We start from the raw sequence: 16357 nt of genomic DNA on the forward strand, positions 1-16357 counted from the left end.
TTTCTTATGAATCAGAAGTGTCTGATTATACCCTGTGAGATTGTAGAGTGCCTCTCATAGACAAATGAAGCATTTTTGTTTTACTTCGTTTCATCAGCAGCAAACAAGACTAAGGGACTACTGTCTGTTAGTGACAGTGCATATTCAGAGAGGTAAAAAGAGTCAAAGCAAAATGCAGTAACTCATGAATCCATTTTTGGAACGTCTTTACCTTACTACTGTGGTTCAGAAAGCACCATCTCTTTTCTTTCCCTCTATCATTTATGTACTTGTAAACTTTTAACATCAGGGCTCTGTTAATTGCCTTAAATAAAGCCCCCACAAAATTACTTGTAAATTTGTGTCTTGATTTCTCTCTGTATTTTTTAAAAAGGAAGCAACTGAATGGATGACAGATTATTTATGGGTTGATTGCAAATAGATGAGAGGCTACAAGATGAACTTTGATTTCATTTTGTATTTTCAAGCTTCAACATAATTGGCAAAGAGCTTTTCAAGAAAGTATTTCTGTTCAGCTTTGCAACAGGGAAAAGATAAATGCTAAATTCCCCTCATCAGATGGAGGATGAACAAAAGAAACTGATGAGTCTCTCCCTGACATTTATGGTTGTTAAACAGATCTCAAACTGACAGACTGCTCCTTCTGTCTCCATTTTATTGGTGACAAATTATTAAATATTTGTGTAGAAGAGCCATCTAACTTAGAAAGCAGTGACCCAACTGCACTCAGTTAAAGATGTATTACCTTGTGTTATACAACACAAACAGCATTTGTTCATGAATTGGAATATTTATCTTCTGTGTCAGGTCTTCAGGTTTCAAGAATGAATCTTGGTTAAAAACAAAATGGCAGGAAAAACACAACTTTTACATAGTACCATGACTTAAAAAAACCCAACATTTCACCAAAAAGTAGTAACTACTTTAAAAGAGATATTGGAATGCACACCTACAGGAACAAATGGTTTTCATTTATGTTATTAGGAGGTGAAATAACTTGTGCTGCTCTCATTAATTACAGTAATTTGTGCAGAAAATTACATAGGCACTACTCATTAACAAACTATGATCAACTGTCAGCATAAATCTGGTTCCTATCCCTGGAACAACTGGTGTACTTTGTGCATGGAAACTGAACCATATTTCATCATCTGAACCCAAGTTAATATGTAATGTAAAAAAGAAAGGCAGATTCTTCAGTGGTTCTCAGTGCAGCCATTCCAGGTTTCTGTAACTGCCTGCTTTGCTCTCAGCACTGCAGGGAAGCCATGGAATGTTATTACTGTTTCTTTGTCCAAAAGTTATGTGTCTGAGTGTGTGTGGCGTCAGGAATTAAACAGAAACAGGTGAAATTTAAAAGCATGAGCAGTGGGTAAAAGTAAAAAAAAGCATCATGATTTTGTCTGAATTGTCTGGTGAGAAGAGGAGTCATGGAAAGGGAACTTATTTTGACTTTACACTAGTGAGATCAAACTCTGCCATGTTGATCACTTTTCCAAATACTTCTCCTCAAAATTAAAACCTTAGAGAGTGTATTGAGGGAAAATGGCATAGAATCATAGCATTGTTCCAGCTGGAAAAGTCTTCTAAGATCATCGAGTCAAACCATCAACCTAACATGACCATGGCCATTAAACCATGCGGTTAAAGTAAATAAAGATGCAATGAGAGTAAATAAAACTATGACAGCATATTTATGGTAGTGAGGCTAAGTGCCTTAGAAACTTTTGTTAGGAAAAAAGAGACAGTAAAGATAATTTGTTTTCCCACTGCTTTCAACCCCTATGAATAACTACTCTCTGAATTAAACATTCTCACAAGGCATGGTACAAGTGTATCTACCAGACCAAAAATTGGAGAAATATTGAATAAACTTTATTATAACACTGATTTCTTTCAGTAGCAGGTGTGTCTAAGCTCTCAGGACCATTACAAATCTATGAGTGCTGACTTCTCTTTCTCTGTTTTAAGCTTAGGAGAGCAGTTTTATTGTTCCATTTACTTCCAGTAGGACTCACACTCTTAAGACATATTTTTCCTGTGGGTTTTTTTGTTTTTTTTCAGGTGCAATGCTAGCATAAATAGCCATTTCTGTCCTACTCTGTCTACTTCCCCAAGCTGAATTTGCTGGGCAGCAGTCATAGCATTGCACTGCTCTCCATAAGAGTCATAACTATGTAATAAAGTGCCTTGTGCTGCCAGCAAAAGGGACATGTGAGCCTGACACCATCCTCAGCTGATGACTCTTAAATGCTGCCATCTCTGTAGATGCTGGTGAATATGCAGCTAGTCTGTGATTCAGACTAATTTGGGTTGGTTTTCAAGCCATTTTCAGCTTGCCAATCCATTTGGCTAGAAAATCCTGAAGCCCCCTCAAGGCAAGCAGTGCGGAAATTTGGCCAAAGGTAGGGAGCAGAGCAGAGTTATCTCTTTTGGCAGTAGTGAGGCTTTAGGTCAGCATACAAGAATTCAAAACATGCACCCTACAATCCTCCACCTGGCTTTCTGCTGCTAATTAGGACAACTGGCTGCTTAGAATCATGGATTCATCGTCATCATGAAATGGTGTTAATGGGCCTTTAAAGAGCATCTAGTCCCACTGTTCTGCCATGGGCAGGGCTATGTTTCACTAGATCAGGTTGCTCAAAGCTCCATCAAACCTGACCTTGAACAATTCCAAAGATGTCTTCCTCATCTGTAGTCATTCATAGTCCAGTTGATGTTTGTCCTAGTGAATGAAAAGGCAGCTATGAGGATGGGATAAAAAAGAGGCAAACCCCACAACACATAAAACCCCAAGCAAAAATCTCTTGCTAAGAAAAATGCTGCTAACGCAGAAAAAAATAGAATGAGGGTAGTCTTCAAGAGTCCATTCCTATCACATCCAACTATGCAGTCACTTACTTTGTTTAACATTATTCCCTGCATTATTCAAATGATCCTATTACACAGGCAACCAGCCAGATGATGTCTACCCTAATCAAAATTTCTGAATTTTAGTGACTCTGCATCTAAGGATGCTTGTGGGTGCATATTTTTGGTGGGTGCACCAAAAATATGCAAAAACTTCCTGCATGAACAGGAAATCATTGTGCACACAGCTTTGGTTGTAGGCATATGCAAAGCTGGCATGTGAGAAGAGGGATGCTGTTTCAGAAAGTCAAACTGCAAGAAGTTAATCCTGTTCCTAAGTGGCAGATCTTAGATTTATCTGCTTTACATCTCTAAATTCACTTAACTTGAGATGTTTAGACTTGGTATATCATGCAGCCTCTCGTAAAAGAGCTGAACTGCTTGCTATATGATTCCTGGAGTGTCAGTATATGCCAAAAATGAAGTAATTTTCTCTTTTTTGCACTTAGTCTAGTAAAATTGTGACAGTGTGATTTAATATTTTCAGTTAACTTGAGTCCTTATTAATGCTTTAAAAATCAGCTTATTGTGAATAATCAGGAGTACTGTCTTCTCTTTTCAAGACAAATTTTAAAGTATTCTTGAGAATTCCTGATGTGTAATTGCTTGTTGTCCATGGATGAGGGGATCAAGTGCACCCTCAGCAAGTTTGCAGATGACACTAAATTGAGCAGGAGTGTTGATCTGCTTGAGGGTAGGAAGGCATTACAGAGAGATCTGGACAGGGTGGATTGATGGCCTGAGGCCAATGGGATGAGGTTTAACAAGACCAAGTGCCAGGGTCTGGTCACAACAATCCCAAGCAATGATACAGGCTTGAGGCAGAGTGGCTGGAAAGCAGCCTGATGGAAAAGGAGCTGGGGGTACTGGTGGATGGCCACATGAGCATGCAGCATGCCCAGGTGGCCAAGAAGGCCAATGGCATCCTGGTGTGTTCAGTTCTGGACACCACAGTATAGGAAAGACATTCAGATTTTGGAACATGTCCAGAGAAGTGTAATGAGGCTGGTTAGGAGTTTGGAGGGCATGTCATATGAGTAGTGGCTGAGGGACCTGGGGTTGTTTAGTCTGGAGAAGAGAAGGCTAAGGGGAGGTCTTTACTACTCTCTAAAACTACCTGAAAGAAGGTCGTAGTGTGGCTGGTGTTGGTCTCTTCTCCCAGGTAACTATTGATAGGACAAAAGAAAATGGCTTTAAGTTGTGGCAGGGAAAGTTTAGATTGGATATTAGGAAAAATTTCTTTACTGAAACAGTGGTAAAGTGTTGGAACAGGCTGCACAGGGAGGTGGTTGAGTTGCCATCCCTCTAAGTGTTCAAGAAGTATGTAGATGTGGTGTTTCTGGTATGGTTTAGTGGTCATGGTAGCTGGGTTACACATGGATTTGATGATCTTTTCCAATCTTAATGATTCTATGATTCTGGGAAATTCATTCCTAATTGAGTTGAATAAATATAAAAATAGACAATAAACATGACTTCCAATGAGGTTGTAAGCATATTTTCTTCACTTGCTGTTTCTTTCCTTTTCAGATATATCTGAATGAATGTATCTTTAGGGATAATATACACAGGCAAAAATTTGCGATGGGGAAAACATTTAACTGCAAAGCTGAATAGTGAAGAATGGATTGTTTTCATTTGCGTGTTAGAGAAATTTTTTACAAATTTCTACAAATATCAGCGTAGTTGAACAAGATCTGTTTTCCAGGCCTTATTAAAGATTACAGAGAGATTAGCTTTATTGTTACGATAATGTAAGACCAATGCTTTACCTACTGTACCTGCAGCATGACAGTTTTTAAACGTCTACTCACTGCCTTGCAGGTATGTTAACATTTGCATCATAATCTCATCCTCTCCTCTCTGGCTGGAAATGTAAAGTTTTTGCTTGGTTGTTTTTTTTTTTAAGCCAAGGGATGTAACCCTGTGTCATGAGAACAGATTCCTTTCTTTCTTGATGTAACCAAATATGTTCAACTGCGATGTTTGACTTCAATGTCCAGAGAATGAAAAAGCACTTTGAAAAGAGTTGCAGTTGTTTAGATTTGCTTCTGAGGCCGTAGCATAACAACTCAGCAAAATAAATCCCTGGAATATCCAGAAGACTTTTTTTTTCTGTATTCTGGATCCCTCTGCATTTCTGACTTTTGGTGTTTCAGATGATGTTGATGAACTCCTTGTGTCTAAAGAAAAGATGTAAATGCCTTCCATTCCCCTATCTGCGGCACAAGAGCAAGCTCAGAGAAACCAAGGTCAGGCAGGGAGCTTTCTGGGACATCCCAGCACACAGCTGTTTTGGCACAGGTATAAGGAGCTGCAGGAAGTGGTGTGGTAACCAAATTTTAAAATCACATTTACTTCCTAGTGATATGGAAGGTGATTAGGGGACTGGAGCATCTCTCTCACAAGGAAAGGGTGAAGGACCTAGGACTGCATAGTCTGAAGAAAGGAAGACTGGGGGAAGGGGGAATCTTATCAATGCTTATCAATATCCAAAGGGCAAATCTCAAAAGAATGGGGCCAGATTCTTTTCAGTAGTACCCAGAGACAAGACAAGGGACAATGGGCATGAACTGGAACACTGGAAGTTGCATTTGAACAGGAGGAAAAACTTTGAGGATGACAGAGAACTAGAACAGGCTGCCTACAGTGGTTGCGGAGTCTCCTTCTCTGGAGACTTTCAAAGCCTGCCTGGACATGTTCCTGTGCAACCTCTCTTAGGTGAACCTGCTTTAGCGGGGAGATTGGTCTAAGATGATCTCCAGAAGCACCTTCTAACCCCCACCATTCTGTGATGCTATGAAAGGTGCAGAAATCCATCTGCCTTTAACTGCCTACTGGAACACCAGCCAGAAGCTACTGCCAGTTTCTGCCACTGAGTTTTAGCTAACTGCCTTTCTTCCAAGCCTTTTAGTCCTTCAGAGAACGGTTTGAGGTGGTATGAATGTACATATACACCAATATATTGATGACATTTTAATCTTTGTGAGATCATTGTCCCTGTTCTCTCTCTCTTCAAGTAAGTAGCAAGAACAGACCTCTGCAGATTCCTTCACAGGGTTGCACTGCATGAGTTGTGTTACTATGTTTTGTATTTTTATTAAATCAAGAAAAGTTAAAATTAGAAACATTTTATTGAAATTTATTTTAAAAATTTCAATATGCAATGTTTACACTTTATGCAGAGAAAGAAAGATGAAAAAAATCAGTTTACTTTCTGTACTATAAACTCCAACCCTAGAGAAGAGTTCTAGGTCTTCTCTCACTGAGGTTGTGGAAGGGTCCAGTCCCTCAGAGGGATACGTCAGTGTTGTTGTGCAATCAGTGCACATTTGCAAGGAAAGATTTTTCTTCACCTACTGCATATTCACAGCTGTCAAACAGTGTCCAGTCGTTGCCTCTTTCATGAGCATGGTAGCCATACTTTGTGAAGATATTTTGTGTCTGCTCCAGGCTGACCCTCAGTAGAGGCTGTACTGAAATCTGGCATATCTGTTATTTCAGTAGTATGGAAAGGTGATGCACTGACAGCCAGAAAGTAGAGATTAATGAAAATATTAACTATAAAAGTGTCTGTGGGCAAGAACAAAGGAACTGTGTGAAAACTGCTGGATAAATAGCTGAAGGCATGAGTACAGAGTGACACACACTCTAAATGGGACAATAATTTTATTTTTGTATAAAGCAAATTCAGAGAATATTCTTTTTACCTGGTGGCACTGCACATAATTTTTATCCTGTCTGACATCAACTGGGAAATAACTGAAAACAATAGATATTTCTGGACAAAAAATGTCAAAACAATAAGGAAAATGCTTGAAGTTTTTAACCCAAGGCCATTAGAAAGAAACATTAGATAATCATAGTCTCAGCTAGATATGTAGGGGCTTAGGCCTTTTTCCCATTTATGGCTAATATCAAATTGTTGGATGAAAAAAGAGCACTCTGATGTGGGTCTGAAAAAGGAATTAACCATGGCAATGAAAGTAGACACCTTTTAAGTACATTATGAATATGAGTTAAAGTTTTATGAATCATACTGTACTTTAGACTGACTATTTCATCCACAGAACAAAATATAGTCACGTTTTATTTATGTAAAATCTTCTGGCATAAGCTGTTACCTGAGTCAGGAATAGGAATTGTTATAAGAACTCACTTAGATAAGTTGGCAGTTGAATCTACCCCTACAACACAAAGGAGATGAGATAAACAAAATGACATTTTCTATGTTTGAGATTAATAGATTCTTGGGAACTGATTCATGGGATACAAAAAACCAAAGCAAACCAAACAAAAAACCTACAAAAAGAGGATCACAGGATGTTAGGGGTTGGAAGGGCCCTCTGGAGATCTTTGAGTCCAGCTGCCCTGCCAGAGCATGACCACAGAATCTAGTGTAGGTCACACAAGAACACATCCAGGTGAGTCTTAAAAGTCTCCAGAGAAGGAGACTCCACAACTTCTGGGGGGCCTGTTCCAGTGCTCCATGACCCTTACTGTAAAGAAGTTCTTCCTCATGTTGAAGTGGAACCTCCTTTGCTATAGTTTACATCAATTGCCCATCGTCCTATCACAGGGCACAAGTGAGAAGAGGCTGTCCCTTACTTCCTGACACCCAGCCCTCATATATTTTTATTTTTATATCTCAGTCTTCTCTACTCCAGACTACAAAGCCCCAGGTCTTCATAAGGCACGTGCTCCAGTCGCTTAATCATCCTTGTAGCCCTCTGTTGAACGCTCTCAAGTAGATTGCTGTCTTTCTTGAACTGGGAAGCCCAGAACTGGATCCAATATTTGGGGTGCGGCCTCACTAGAGCAGAGTAGAGGGGGAGGAGAACCTGCCTCAATTTGCTGGACACACTCCTCTTAATGCACCCCAGGATACTGTTGTCCTTCTTGGCCACAAGGGCACATTGTTTAGTCCCACCTTGTAGCATTGTATAGTTCTTGTGGAAAAAAAAAAAAAGTTTTGTTTTGTTAAGTAATTATTTTTTTCGTGTACTGAATCTTCTGTCAGTAGCAGACACTTATCACAGAATCATAGAATCAGCCAGGTTGGAAGAGACCTCCAAGATCATCCTGTCCAACTGATCACCCAGCCCTAAGCAATCAACTAGACCATGGCACTAAGTGCCTTATTCAGTCTTCTCTTGAACGTCTCCATTGATGGCAACTCCACCACCTCCCTGGGCAGCCCATTCCAATGGGCAATCACCCTCTCTGTGAAGAACTTCCTCCTAATATCCAGCCTATACCTCCCCTGGTACAACTTGAGACTGTGTCCTCTTGTTCTGCTGCTGGTAGCCTGGGAGAAGAGACCAACCCCCACCTGGCTACAACCTCCCTTCAGGTAGTTGTAGACAGCAATGAGGTCACCCCTGAGCCTCCTCTTCACCAGGCTAAACACCCCCAGCTCCCTCAGCCTCTCCTCAGAGGGTTTGTGTTCCAGGCCCCTCACCAGCTTTGTTGTCCTTCTATCATAAGGTTGTGGAGTCTCCTTCTCTGGAGACTTTCAAAACCCACCTGGATGCATTCCTGTACAGACTACCCTAAGTGATCCTGTTTTGGCAGGGGGGTTGGACCCAATGTTCTCTTGAGGTCCCTTGAGGTCCAATATACTGTGATACTGTGATACTGTAATAAATCACAGCTACAATCAGCCTATAAAACTTCCACAATTGTGATGTGCTACTTTTAAATATGTGCTATATTTCTCCTCCAGGAAAACTAAATTTGTCAACTGGAGACTTGAGCAATGGGGCAGAAGGATATATTTCCTGCTGCTCTTCTGTTTATAATTAACCTTGCTTCACTTTGCTTGTTTGTGTAGCACTATATAACTGTGGTACCTGTCAAAACAAGTCAATCAAATTGTATCAATCAAAGCATTTTATATTACCCATGTTCCTTTCCTCCCTCCAAGTGGAATGTGATCACTTAATAACCCAGATTGGACTTCATTGCTCCAAGTTCGACGATTTCATTGGTCAGTTCATCAATATGATTGATGCCTTTCTCCCTTTCAAAGGAAGAAAGAAGATACAGGTTCAAAAATAAAACAACACTGAGCTATATTTTTTGCAATTGAGTGTTGTAGAAGTGGCTGGTCTGTGGAAAGGCAGGAGCTACCTCAGTTTGTGTTCATCATTGCCTTGTGTGGCTGCTCACAGAGGCATGGTCAATGAGTCATGTCCCACAGCCAGACTTGCAGTGCCAGAAAAGGTCCTCAGTGGGTGAAGTCGCTGCATGGGTACGTTCTAGTTTTGTTACCTAGGTTTGCTGCCTGAAACAACAGTTTCATAAAACCCAAATTCAAAGTGTTCTGTAGCAATTCAGTTTGTTTCACACCTCAAGAAAACGATTGTGACAAAAAGCAGTGAGGAATCATACAGGAAGGAGAGTGATATTTATTTGTGATATCTCCAAATAAGTTACCCAGTTATGCTCATTCCATCCTACATTTCATTCACTCTTCGTTTCACCCAGATCCTGACAAGCCACAGGATGCATGTGCCAAGGTGATCTGGCTCACTCATGTGTGACACAAAGGACGTGGGACATTGCACTGATACTACAGCTCTTGGCATTTTCTTCACTGGCAACTATGGACTAATTTTGGACAGATTGTTTATACCCTCTAGGAGTCCAGAGTTGTTATGAAGTGATCCTTTACATTCAATATCCCTTCCTTCAGTCTCTAAGCTTCAGATGAGGCATCTGTCTCTCACTTGTTAGCTTGGTTTTTTTCATTTAGTAAACGCACATCTTTATCACTGTGATCTGCCTCCCTGTTGGGGTTACAAGCGAAAGAATCACATTCGTCACATGCTGTAAACTTGCTGCCAGCATCCCACTGTTACAGTACAGGGTCTTCTGCTGACAAGACACCTGTGCTGTAGTCTTTAACACAGTTCAGACATTCTGTCCAGGCTGTACAGAAACAACTCATTTTTAATTTTATTGCTAGAAAAGTTCTGTGTTGTCTATACACACAATCGCTTCTTGTTTCTTCTAGTTCTTACATGCACATTTCCGTTTATATTTTAGTTATTTCTAATCTAAAATTTCTACTACAAATCCTATGCATTTTGTGGCTTCACCAAGATACTCTGTGTTCAACAGGTCAGTGTGTTGGAATTATGGATTTTATGTCTCTAGAGCATATTGGTTTTCTTAACAACGTGCAAATGCTTTTAATTACATTTTAAGATTATGATTTAAATGCTACTTTTTTGATTTTACCATTATAACTACTACAAATTACTTTTAACTACATTTTAAGGTTATGATTTAAACACCACTTTCTTTGACTTTTACCATTGTTTGGAAGTTCCCAACTAGGACTGTGAAGCTCCTGTAGACTGACATTATCTAGCTGTGCTTGATCTTTTAGGCTCCCTCTTTGATTGCTGGAAATAAATATGCCCATAGTGTGATTTATCCCTTGTGTCTTAAACAGTGATTTTATTATTATCACACATGTTGCTGAAATAATCATAAAGGGAGTCTCTATACCTGCCTTTTGCTAGAAAAGTGGTTAGAACACATGATTTTTATTTTTTTTTTTTTTTTTTTTAGGTAGTGATGCATTAAAAATGTGTACATGGTTGTCTTAGTTTTAAGAGTGGGCAGAAATTATATTTTACCTCCCAAAGTCCTAAAATAAAAATGCTCTCACATGGGATTGGAAAGAGTTGGAAGTTTAAATGGAAGTACTATTCACACCTGTATATGGAAATTACAAAATGCCTAAAATCACATTCAGTCCTTCTACCTGGGCTTACAATAACGTCTTTAAGCCAAAACCTCCCCCAGTTAGGCCAAATCCCCAGGCCTCAGTTTTCCTCCCCCACACCCCACCCTGGGCACCTCTGGGCCCGAATGAAGCAGAAGAAATTAGCTTTTCCCCAGCAAACCAAGGTCAAAACCCTCCCCCAAAATACCAAACAAGAGATAAGGTCTGTCCAGGAGAAGGGAGAGGGAATGAGGAAAAAGGCAGAAAAGACAGCAATGTCCGTTCATATAGAGTAGATGCAGGCGTGATGGGATGAAATAACAAAAGATGACAATTTTCTGTCCCACTCTGGACAGCTAGGCTAGTCCTTAACCCACAACATTGGTGCAGCAAATAATGTGAAAAAAAATGTAAATAGTTACTGGTTATTTTCTGAAATAGCTATGATTGAGACCTGGGAAGCTTATGAATTGTTTTGGTTGCAACTATTTTTTTTTTTTTTTTTGTGGCTTCATTACCCTTTCAAATATTTTAATGTTCTGTTTACTGGTATTCTATGGAAAAAATGTGAATAAATACCTTGACCATTGTTAATATCAGAGCTTTTTTTCTGTAGTTTCCAGTTGTGATTAAGTAAAATGAAATCATGGAATATTCTGTGTGGCAACAGTAATGTCTCCTGTCTTGTTCCAGTATTGGACATTGTTATCTACAGGATCAGTGATTTATGGAACAGATGAGTTTTACGAGTGTCTATCCAGGGAAAAGGAAGGAAATAGAGTTTGATTAATCTTTCCTAGTTTACACATTGACCCAATCTTATGTGTAAGCATTTAGTGGTTTTGACTGAACGGAGTTTAACTAGGTGGTATTAAGTCTTGATCTTTTTCCTTTTTTTCTCTTGGAGTCTTATCTTTTTCACAGAACCATAGCATTATAGAATGGTTTGGGTTTGAAGGGACTTTTAAAGGTCATTTTGTCCAACCCTGCTTTTCATTAGATCAGTTTACTCTTAAGCCCCATGAAGCCTGACCCTGAACACTTCCAGTGATGGGGCATCCACAACTCCTCTGGCAACCTGTTCCAGTGCCTCACTGCCCTCCCTGTAAAAAAAAAATTCCTTTATCTCCATTATAGGTCTGTTCTCTGTATAACACCTGTTCTGTTCTCTGTACAACACCTGTTGTCAGGAAATTGGGTGCTCTCTCCAAACTAAGGTACTGAGTTGAAGCAGATTGAAAAATAGGAAGTGTGAGAGAGAGAACACTCCTCAAATCATCTCCTAATTTTCTATGTTCCGATGGCCATGTTTTCTTAACCACAGAATTCAGTAAGAAAAGGGTTCTGAAATATGCAATTTTAATTATTTAATTGAATGGAGCAATGAAAATGATCAAGTTTATTTCTTGCTCCTTGTGTTTCCAAACATTTGAATGATTCTGTGTTTTTAAAATAGAATCATAGAATTATAGAATCAGTCAGGGTTGGAAGGGACCACAAGGATCATCTAGTTCCAACACCCCTGCCATGGGCAGGGACACCCCACACTAGATGAGGTGTCTGAAATAGTCTGAAGGTGATACAAGACTAAACTCATGTAGATACTGATAGAGAGGAATTCACACCAGAGATGCACAAACATTTCTGAGGTCTTAAAACAGAAACCTCAAGTCTTAGTGGAGGCAAGACTCCAAATCAAGTTGTGAAATTTTATAGAACTGATCTTCCCACTCACCTCTTCCCACATGCAGCCCCCGGCATTTCAGAAATCAAGAGTGTGATTCATATTATCTCTTTCAGGTGTCTCTGAGATGAAGTGAATCATGCTTTAAAAGCCCCTAATGAATTGCCATTGATTATAAAGGTAGCATAAATGATTTGCATCAGTTGTCTGATGTCATTATCCATATGAATCCTATCCACACGTTTTATTGTAGTATACTTTCCTAGGGCCTTAGCAATTAGCAAAACTTGTTTAAGTAAAGTTAAATTGACCTTTGTTCCATTCCCCATTCTTCCTAAGAAGAAATCTTCCAAAGAAGGCAAGTATGATTAGGCAATGAAACTAACTCATCAATAGGAAAGACATGGAAAATCTTTCTCTTCTGCAGCTGTCTCTCCTACCTACTCTTTTTTTTTTTCCTGACAAGATTGTCATCCATCTTGTCCTGCTCTTTTAAACGTTTTTATACACAGTGCTGGTTTTTTTGATCCCAAAGTCAGACTCTGCTTACAAACGCAGTGTAGCTCCCTGCATTGTAACGCAGACACATTTTATGGGGACTCAGAGAAGTGGAAAAAATTCTTTTCATCATTGTAAACTTCACTTTGTAGTGGGAGTAGCATTTGTCAGTACACAGTCATGCAAACAAACAGCAAACACCAGCATCTGACTCAGGTTAACAGAAAACGGAAGGGATTAATTCTGCTACTATTTGCTTATACCATAGCAGGATGGGGCTGAATTAGGAACCCCTTTGCAGAAAATACCAAACACTATGTAGCTAGAAATGACCTTTACAAGCATAGAGTGTTAATAAGAGAGAAAGAGGATTGGGGTATAACTTAATCTATTTTTCCCAAGGTCATGCCCTTGGTGAGCAGTAGAGCACTCTGACTACAGTCTAGCCCACTCATTTGGTCTCATCATTTTGTAATATTCTCAGATATTCACTTTAAGTTGTGGGGTCAAAAGAATTATGTCACCAAGAAACACTATTCAATCATTGTTCCATGTCCACAAGTAATATCTTAAGGAAAATTCCCATTCTTGATGTTTCTTACTATAATATCATTGTGTTCCTTTGTTTAGTATTCTCAGGGTAATGAACAAATTCTTCCTTGCTGGAGGAATCATAATCTTTTTATCCTTATAGTTGTCCTGGCAATAATGCATAAATAATAATGATGATCACCAGCTTTAGCTTTATTTGAATTATCCTATGCTTCTGGATTACTTTCATGTGTATTGTTAATAGTCATTAAATTAAGTAGTGTTTCAATTTAACAGTTTTCTTTTTGTAATTTACTGCTTTTTGTAATTTACTGCTTTGACACTGTCTATGAAGTAGTCCATTATGATATGTAACCTCCCATCTTTTTATCAGCTAAAGTAATGACAGAATGAAAATAATTTGAGAAAAGAAATTATTTTTTTACCCCAAGATTCTTATCTGTGTACTCTGATTCTGGCAAGTTTGCAATAAAATGTCAAGTTCCAAGTATTTTACTGCTCAGGCTGCAGCTATTGCTAGCATGTTTGTTTTAAGAACAACTGAACAGCATAGATTTCATAGATAAAACTAGTAATTATTCCCTAAATAGAGATAACTTTTTTTTTTTTCTGTACAGCTAAAATAGAAATGCCTGGTTGAAGCAATAATCTAACCAGATTATTGTCAATATCATCTTATTTGTTCAGCTGGAAGTTCCCATTAGCTATATGATTTATGAAAAATTAGCTGTGTGAAGTAGATTTTGATGGGAATAAAATGCAGTAGTTTCTATCTTTTCTCTGACTGAGAGATAAAAATCTTATTATAAATGAAAGTAGTGATTTCTCTGTTTATGCAATATTTCAGAGGATAGGGAAAGTAAGAAAAGGGTAAAACTGAGTTTTTTATTCTTCCCCCAACTTCTATTTATTTTCCTTTTCTTTTCCTGAATCATATTGGCATGTATTATTGACATTGTTCCAAAGTTTGACTTTTTTTGATATTTATCTAGGAATTGCACAGGTCGCTGATCAGAAATTATATACTTAAAAAGACTATTGCTTTCTTATTTCATGTATCCATAGCCAAAGATATTTGTGTCCTAGAAAAATATGTGAAGCAGATTTTAATTCAAATAGCTACACTATTCATCTTCTTCTTTCAGAGACCCTTCACTGTGGTACTACAGAAACTTAGAAAATGTGCAATACACCTCTCAGAGTACTTTTTCAAACCGTGTGGACGATCACAATACCTTTAGTTTTGTTTCAATATACGGTGACGTATTTTACACCAGTATGTAACAAAGCAAACTCCAGGCTTCAGGGTTTAATTGCTAATCATGGCAAGTTGTGCCATAACTTCTTGACCATAGGCTGCACTATCTCTGGGTGAGTCACAGAATATTAGGGGCTGGAAAGGGCCTCAAAAGATCATCTAGTCTAATCCCTCCGCCAGAGCAGGATCACCTATACCAGATCACACAGGAATGCATCCAGGTGGGGAATCATCTCTGGCTGGGTTCTGTTTGTCTCTACCTTCCTATAATTGTACATGACAAAGAATTTTCTTAATTTAGTTCTGTCTTTAAACTTCCAAGGAAAGTGAAAATATTGACCCCCTCAAATATCTCTTTGCTTGTTCATATTTCTGTAAAAAATGCTGTAATGTTACAGTAGATTAATTATACGCTGCTCTTTCACTCCTCCTTAATGTTATGTCTTGTATTGCTAGCATTTTGTTTTCCATATCTTTTCCAGGTCTGGGATTCAGTATTGCGGGAGGGGTTGGAAACCAACACATCCCTGGAGACAACAGCATTTATGTCACTAAGATTATTGATGGAGGAGCTGCACAAAAAGATGGGAGGTTGCAGGTTGGAGATAGACTTCTTATGGTAAATATGACAAATTTAAATCACAATTTCTTTGGCTGACAGTTCACCATACAGGACTTTCATTCACCACACATCTTACTGGAGGTAAAGCTCACCACTTCTATAATAATTATGAATTCTGTTATATGACTTCTGTAATAACATTCCCATCACCTTAATTTTTTTCCATTCTTTATCTGAGACTGCTGTTTAAAATTAATTACTCTGGAAACCCAGTATTTTATGAAGAGAAGGCAACGGGTTATACTATTTTGACAAGCCTTTAACTGAGAAGAGAATAAACAGTGATAAGTGAAATTACACTAGAAAATTTTAAAATAAGGGTTTAGACAAGCTGTTCATTAGAGCAGTACTGATCCCACTGATAGTTTTAAGAAAACTGGAAGATTTGAAAACATACCACTAAACTCCCATGTAGCCACTGTCAGTGGATTATTACGTACATTTCAGTATATGGAGCAATGTTTTATATATATTTTCCATATAGGTGTTAAGAAAAAATAAATTTTCCGTATTTTTCCTTGGAAGTGTACTTACTGTTCTGATGAATCTCAGTTCAGGAAATTCTTTGTGTTATTTGCACTACTAGTACATTATTCCTTGCAGATAATTCTTTCCCACTCACAGAGTTTGTTTAATTCTTTGTTAAGGAGGAAATCCTGACTCTGGTGAATCAGCAGAAATTAATCTATGTCAAGCTGTATTCATGTCAATGCATTTGTATAGATTTCAGTAGGTAGTGAAATATTTTTTGAATGAGTGCCATGAAAAAAAAATGTACTGCAGTAGCTCTGTTTTGTGACATGATATCTAAGCACTAAAAAATTGCCACGACCTTTTATAGCTGCCTGTGAGACTTTGCCTAATTGAGTTTTTCTTTATTTGGCTAGGGACACTGTGTCCCAGTCACATGTAAAGATGAGAATTCATTTTATGCAGGGTATTAAACAGAACTGGAAAGGCACTTGGTTGCTGGGTTGGTGACTCTTTGACATTTTTTTAATTAACCCAAGTGGATAGATAAAACAGCTTAAGGATCAAATGGTGTTATCAAAATCAAAGCAAAATTAAACTAGACCTTACATTTTCTTTGGT

General features: G+C 38.5%; 1 protein-coding gene across 6 annotated transcripts in view; it reads left to right on the forward strand.

Moving 5' to 3' along the window:
* DLG2 (discs large MAGUK scaffold protein 2) overlaps window positions 1-16357 on the forward strand; it is a 701362-nt gene that overhangs the window by 376817 nt on the left and 308188 nt on the right. For all 6 annotated transcript variants that reach the window (XM_054382907.1, XM_054382932.1, XM_054382887.1 and 3 more), the window contains one exon: window positions 15126-15262. In XM_054382907.1, coding sequence (XP_054238882.1) covers window positions 15126-15262 — 137 coding nt within the window. The remainder of the gene's footprint in view (window positions 1-15125; window positions 15263-16357) is intronic.

Source organism: Indicator indicator, chromosome 1, assembly GCF_027791375.1.
Source record: "Indicator indicator isolate 239-I01 chromosome 1, UM_Iind_1.1, whole genome shotgun sequence".
Taxonomy (NCBI): domain Eukaryota; kingdom Metazoa; phylum Chordata; class Aves; order Piciformes; family Indicatoridae; genus Indicator; species Indicator indicator.